This window comes from Tursiops truncatus, chromosome 8 (assembly GCF_011762595.2).
Source record: "Tursiops truncatus isolate mTurTru1 chromosome 8, mTurTru1.mat.Y, whole genome shotgun sequence".
Classification (NCBI taxonomy): domain Eukaryota; kingdom Metazoa; phylum Chordata; class Mammalia; order Artiodactyla; family Delphinidae; genus Tursiops; species Tursiops truncatus.
Window position 1 is genome coordinate 59,606,249 of NC_047041.1, and position 7,198 is coordinate 59,613,446.

Below are 7,198 nucleotides of genomic sequence, written 5' to 3' on the forward strand. Positions count from 1 at the left end.
GTGGGTCATCTGTGGCTATATTCCAGGCTGTGAGTCAGATTCACATCTGCTCCATGTATCTTTTCTATCACTGGTCTAGATTGAAGGAAGAACTCTGGGGACATGATCATTGTCGTAAGCAGAGGAGAAAATTGAGCGCTACTGAGCCAAGCTACACAACACATTTTAACATTTCTGATTATTGTGGGACATTTCAAGACCACTCAAATTCCACTGGTCAAAGAAAGTCAATATTTAACATTCCTTGAGTGAGGAAAACCCCCTCCCATGGTAGAGGGACAAGAGAATAAATGTCCTAACAGTAATTCAGCCTATCGCAATTATGTATTGTAACTATTTTCTTCTTTAGCTTCAGCAGTCTCAACTTTAAGCTGGAAAGGTATTAATTACTGTTTCTACATTCCATAGCTCAAGGATCGTGTTCAGCTCTTCTATTCATTCATTCAATAAATATTACTAAGTTTTTTTGGAGACAGAAGGCATATACATGTGAAAAGTTAGTTACATGATGATATAAGTTAATATAAATGGATGTCAGGAGACTCTTCTGCTAAGTGTTCAATAAAAGAATTGGTCATTAGTATGAGTCAGAAGTCAGAAAGGAACTGACTTAATGGAAGGAATAAGTCTCATTAGAAGTGGAGCTGTCCAACTGTAGAGCTAATAACATTGAGTGGTAGTAGGCTAAAAAAGAGTGGCAGAGGCTGGAGGCCACTTACCAGAAGGATTTTGTGGCAATTTCAGTACTAGTTGTGGTGTTGGCATTTTAGTCATAAAATTTGTGGTTCAATTCCTCAGTCTGGATGAAGAGTTCACCAAGACCTCAGTTTCTTGTGCCAATCTCAGGCAGTATTTCGACTGTCTTTCACTTAGATGACAATAATGCTTTGAGAGGTTCTTTATGTTTTCCTTTATCATGTGATGAACCTATAAGAATAGGAAGGTCAAACCTCTGCTATCAGACTATAGCGACACACCCAGTTTGATCTGACTGGTAGATCTGTGAGGAGTGGGACCTTGTCATACTGGAGAATTGCCAAACTCTGAAATTTTCTTACTGAGATTTTCCCTCTCCATCTCAATTCAGTATCCACTGGACTGATAGGTCCTGGACTAGTGGTTAAGGAAGAAAGTATGTATCTGTACATTCTTTCTCTGGAATAGACTGAGCACATGATCACAAATCTGCTTGGTCTTGACACCATAGATGGGCTTGACCATGGGTGAGAAAAGAAGATAAAAGATAGCAAGGAATATGTGGACATGAGGGGCATCCCGGCGAGCCACACGGTGTATCACTGAGCAGATGACCACAGGTGTGTAGGTGGACAAGATAGCACCTATGTGGGACACACATGTCCCAAAGGCCTTGTAGTGGGCCTCCTGAGAGGCAAGCTGTAGAACTGCCCGAAGGATGAAGATATAAGACAGGACAAAAAAGAGCAGGTCCAACACCACTATGAACATGGCCACAGCAATGCCATGGATATTGTTGAAGCGAATGTCCCCACAGGCCAGCCTTACCACACCCACGTACCCATAGTAACAGTGGGCAATCACTGGACCTCAGCAGTAATGGAAGCATCTAAGCAGAAAGGGGAGTGGAGTCATTAGTGTCACAGCCTGAGTCACAGCAGCCAAGCCAGTCTTGGTGATAAGTGGCCCAGTAAGCATGGTGATATAGTGTAGTGGCTTGCAGATGGCCACATAGTGGTCAAAGGCCATGGCCAGCAGCACTGCTGACTCCATGATAGAGAAGGAGTGGAGAAAGAACATCTGGACTAGATTGGCATAGAAGTTGATCTCCTGATCTCTGAACCAAAAAATAGCCAGCATTTTGGGAAGTGTTGTAGAAGAGAAGACCAGATCAGTGGCTGCCAACACGGCCAAAAAGAGGCACATGGGCTCGTGGAGGGCTGTATCACCTCGAATGATGAAGAGGAGGGTGCAGGTTACCAAGCAGGGCCAGAGTATAGGCAAAGCAGAAGGGAATGGAGATCCAGACATGCAGTTGCTCCAAACCTGGAATTCCTACCAACAGGAAGTCAGCTGGATGGATTGAGGTAATATTAGAGGCTAGCAAGGCTCCTAAAGATTCTCCTTGTCAGTTTTTACAGGGTCCCTTCTCCCATGTATAACTTCTTGGGAGGATTAGCCCTTATTCTCATTGCTGGACCTTAAACAAAATTAGTAGTCCTGATAGACTAGAGAAGACATAGCCATAGACATGGAGAAGCATAACCCATATTTTCTACCCTTAAGGAACTTTGAATCTCATTTAGTAGATAGAACATTAAACATCATTAAAATGGATATCACAAGACAATTTTATAAAGGAACGGAGAAAAGGTAGTGTTTTCTGTGTTCATAGTGATGTCAGAAATACCCTGATAAAAAGAAGTAAAAATACATTTAAACCAATTTCCTTAGAATATACATTGGTACCTTTCTATATGATAATCAAGCTAAACTCACGATCACAAAAGCCAATGTTCTGTTCAGAAATCTCAGGCTTGGGTGCCTCGATAAGTCAGTTAATAGGGGCATGCAATTTCCAATGCTCATATTAATCACACAATCTGTATATTTTCTCTAACACTACTACATCTGATGTGGTTGCCACTAGCCACACATGGCTATTTAAATTTGTTGAAATTAAATTAAAATTCAATACCTCAGTCACACAAAACACTTTTTAAGTGCTCAGTAGCACACGTAACTAGTGGCTACAATATTGGACCATTCAGATACAGAATATTTCCATCACTGCAGAAAGTTCTACTGGAGAGAACTGTTCTAGAATATATCTCCCAAGTCCCTTCCACAACCACAAATCTCTGTAAATACAGCTCTGCCTCCAGCTTGCTGAAAAATGAACCACCTCTTTTGATTCTCCGTCATCTCAATTCAAATTAACTTCCATATTCATGTGGCTCTCCCTCCACCCATCTTCCAGCTCCTTCATTTTCATCACAGGAGACTTCTCATCTTCAGTAAGACTGATATCTGGCTTCCATTTTTAAAAAAGCCCTTTATTCCTAACACTATTTAATCTTTCCCTCTTCTCTTATTTTTCTCTTTTCTTTCGAATCCTTAAACATTGGAGTGGCCCAGTTTTTACACAGCTACTCTTCTCTCTTCTAGGTCCAGGTAATGTGTTTTTTTTAACGAGCATTAACAAGATAATGAATTTAAAACATTTACCATAACACTGAATAAAGTAAGTACTGAAAGAACTTGCTCTCTTGTCAATATTAGAAAATTTTTGGAAACTTAAAATCTCTAAAATATCATAGTAGTGTTAGGCAGCTGGTTGTAGCTTTCTCCAATTCCAGTGTCCTAAATAAAAAGGCTTTATTGCTTCCATTAAAATGCTTTATATGAAATACAAGTTCAGCATATCCAAATTGAAAACAACCTAATTTCTTTCCATGCGGTAGAGAAAAAATTTAGAATCTGAAGGTCTTGTATCAAATCATGACTGCCACTTATACTAGCTGCATGACCTTGCACATATCACTTATCTCCAAGCCTGTTTCTTTGTAAATGGGGAATTGCAATGCTCTACCTCACGTAGTGAAGGCTGTAAGGAGTGTAAGTGGGATTATGTATAAGATCTTTTTGTATAATTCTTTAGTGTTTGCAGAGCTTTATTTGCCAATTTACATCTCTCCTCCTCCATAGAACTACACTTTTCTTTAAAAAATTATATTAATATTCTCCCTCCCTTGTTTTTATGTTCTCCTCCTTCTATTACCTCAAATCTCTGCTGCTTTTCACAGAAAACATCTAGAAATGCTTATATTCAGTCTCAACTGATTCAAATAGCATTTGGTAATAAAACATTTCATTCCCATTACTTCCCTGGAACTGCTCTCATTCACCACCAATGACCTCCATGATGATGGTGCCATTGTAACTTACCTTCTTTCATGCAACTCAGCCTCTCAGCAACTTTTATCTGAATTACAACTCTCTCCTTTTTAAAACCCTCTTTTCTCTTTGGTACGATGATATTACCATTTCCTACCTTCTTAGATTCTCATTTCACTCCTTTTTCTGCCTTACCTCTAAATATTGAATTCCTGAAGGGCTCAGTATTGAGCTGTGGTCAATTTTATATTCACAGAACATTCAGTAAATATATTCAGTAAATTTCTGGAAAAATATTTTTACTGAATAGGTTAGGGATAAATCCAAGAACAAAGCAGACTAATACCTTTAGTAGAACGTTTGTTCTAATAAAAGAACATAATAATTGAATTACATAGTATGATTGAAGGTATTATTATAGTGAAAAAAAACAGGGTGATGAGGATAGTAAATCCTGAAGTTGGAGGAGTGGTAAGGTAGCAATTTTAAATAAAGAGATCAAGAAGGGAACTTACGCAAAGATTGAGGTGAGAAAATAAATTAGCTTGGTTTCTGGCTTCTTTAATAGAACTTGGGGTTCCATGCAGGTGGTTTATGTGGAGAAAATAATAGGAAGCAAGAGTGGGATGACATGGTAAAACGGGAAAGCAGAGAAGCATATCCAAAAGTGCAGTACTGAGCTGGATAATGCTATCAACTGTGTCCAATCCCCCATGAAGAACCATGTAGAAGGCACCTCAGAATTATCTACTCAAGACACAAAAGAGGGGTATATTTATCCACTGGTTTCCACCCCACCACCAGGTCAAGGGTTAATTTCTTCACACTTCCAGGTTCACATAGGCTCCAGAACAGCTGAGCAGTCTCCTTCAGGTACACCACACCATGGAGCAGAGAAACACAGGGGCAGGAAACAGCTGAGTAAGGTGCAGTCAGGTTCTAACTGCACTCAAGTGGTTGCCACAGCAATGGCTTGAGCAAAAAGGTGGATGAGAGGACATGAGACAGGCATAAAAGATGGAGAATATAGGGAATTACCCTTGTGTGAAGAACTCTAAGCAAAGGGAACAGTCAGAACAAATGCCCTAAGACAGAATACACTGAGGGCTCAAAGATCAGCTAGAGGTCCATGTAGTTAGATGATGTGAATGAGTGGGAGATTTCTAGAGGTCATATATTTAGATCCAGATCACACAGGGCCCTATAGGTCTTCATAGAACTTTGCAAATGCTGCTTATTTCTCTCACTGACACTTTTTTTTGAGAAGAAAAGTGATAGACTTGAAAAATATATTTTTAAAGTTTTTTTTGCATCTTCTGTAATGAGAATAGCATGAAATGGTAAGGGCAAAAACAGAAGGAAAAAAGACTCTAGAGGCTGGCTGTAATCAGGGAAGGAGAATGTTGGCTAAGAACCAAGGTGGCAGCATATGTGGTAAGAAGCGATTCAGATTTGGGATATATTTGAGAAAAGAGCCATGGGATTTTTTGACAGATTAAATACAGGTCATGAGAGAAAAGGAAGTCAAAGATGACACCAAGATATTTGGCTTGAGCAACTGAAAAAAGAAGTTGCTCTCAGTTGAGATGGGGGAGGCTATGAAGGGGAAGATCAACATTTTAATTTTGGATATGTTTTATTTAGGAAGTCAATCAGAAATCCAAGTGAACATGTTGATATATTTAGATATACAAGTCTGGAGTTCAAGACAGATCTTGGCTGCTGATATAAACTTATGATCACTGGAAAAAGATAATATTAATAGCTATGAAGCTGAGATCACCAAGGCACTGAGTGTTCATAAAGAGCAGAGAACCAAGAACTAAATCCCAATATTAAGAACTAGAGTAAAGTAGAAATTGAGGCGAATGGAGGAAGAGTCAGCAAAAGAGACTGAGAATGGGCAACCTATCAGAGACTTTTAAAGATGATGTACTGTCTTGATAGGCTGTTGAATGCAGTGTATTAAGGAGGAGGGGACTATTACCATACTAAGTGCTACTGATAAGTCAAATAATTCCAGTACAGAGGATTGGCCTTGTGTTTAGAAATGAGGTAAACTGGATACCTTGGTAAGAAAAATTTTGAATAGAGGGAGGAAAAACCTGGTTTGACTGAGTTAGATAAGAAAAATAGGAGGAATTGAAATTGGTTCACATGGCTCACTCTTTTGAGGAGGTTTGCTGCAAAGACCATCAGTAAAAGGGACACTGGCTGCAAAGGAAAGTGGAGTAAAGGCAAGGTTATGTGTGTGTGTGTGTGTGTGTGTATGCGTGCATGGATGTGTGTGTGTGTGGAAGTGTGGGGGTGTTCATTTGTTTTTAAGAAGGAAGAGAAAATGGCATGTTTTTAAGCTGAGGAGAATTATCCAGTAGCAAGGGAAAACTTAAAACACAGGAGAGGAAGGAGAATATTGCTTCTGAAAAGTCTTTGAACATTGTTCTCTTTCTAGGTGTTGTACTTGTTTACCATGGATTTTGTTCTCAGACGCTAAAACTTCACAAATAAATTTCCATGTCTTACCTTCCCTCTGAGCCACAGACTAGTATATCCAACTGTCTATTTAATAACCCCATGTAGCAGTCTTGCAGATATCTCAACCTATAATGCTTAAGGCAGAAATATTGATTTCTGCCCTCTGTGTGAATTTCATACATCAACATGCAATATCCTCTTCAATCAGCTGCTCCACCTAAAATCAAGTCAACCTTTGTTCCACCCTTTACTTTCTGCACCACATCAGCAGGTCCAATTGGGTCCACCTCCACAGTAAGTCACAAAGTTGCCTACTCTGATTTAATTACCTCCACTCTATTCAAACCACCATCATCTGTCAATTACTTAAAGTAGATAGCTAGTGGGAAGCAGCCACATAGCACAGGGAGATCAGCTCAGTGCTTGTGACCACCTAGAGGGGTGGGACAGCGAGTGTGGAAGGGAGACGCAAGAGGGAGGGTATATGGGGATATATGTATATGTATAGCTGATTCACTGTTATACAGCAGAAACTAACACACCATTGTAAAGCAATTATACTCCAATAAAGATGTTAAAATAAAATAGAGAAAAAAAAAGACTCCTAAAAATTTTTAAACATTTCTGCTTTTGTTCTCCAATTTCTATCCTTCCACAGTTACCTGCCATATTCTGAAGTGAAGGATAGAGCAAAGGGACTGTACCTTAATTCACTTCTATGACCCCCAACCTCTGGCATACATACTGTGTTGAATATTTCACCAAATGAAGCATGAACAACCAGACTAATGGAAAATGTCTCCTCACTTTGTTAGAAGACCTCCCTATCTGATCCAATCCTAGAATAGTT

At 39.4% G+C, this 7,198-nt stretch overlaps 1 protein-coding gene across 1 annotated transcript; it reads right to left on the reverse strand.

The window, feature by feature from the left end:
- Positions 1-1,113: 1,113 nt before the first annotated feature.
- Positions 1,114-3,934, reverse strand: LOC101333906 (olfactory receptor 52K1-like). Its single transcript, XM_033861700.2, is given in 3 exon segments — positions 1,114-1,947; positions 1,949-2,100; positions 3,925-3,934. Coding segments are annotated over 3 exon segments (996 nt in total).
- Positions 3,935-7,198: the final 3,264 nt, after the last annotated feature.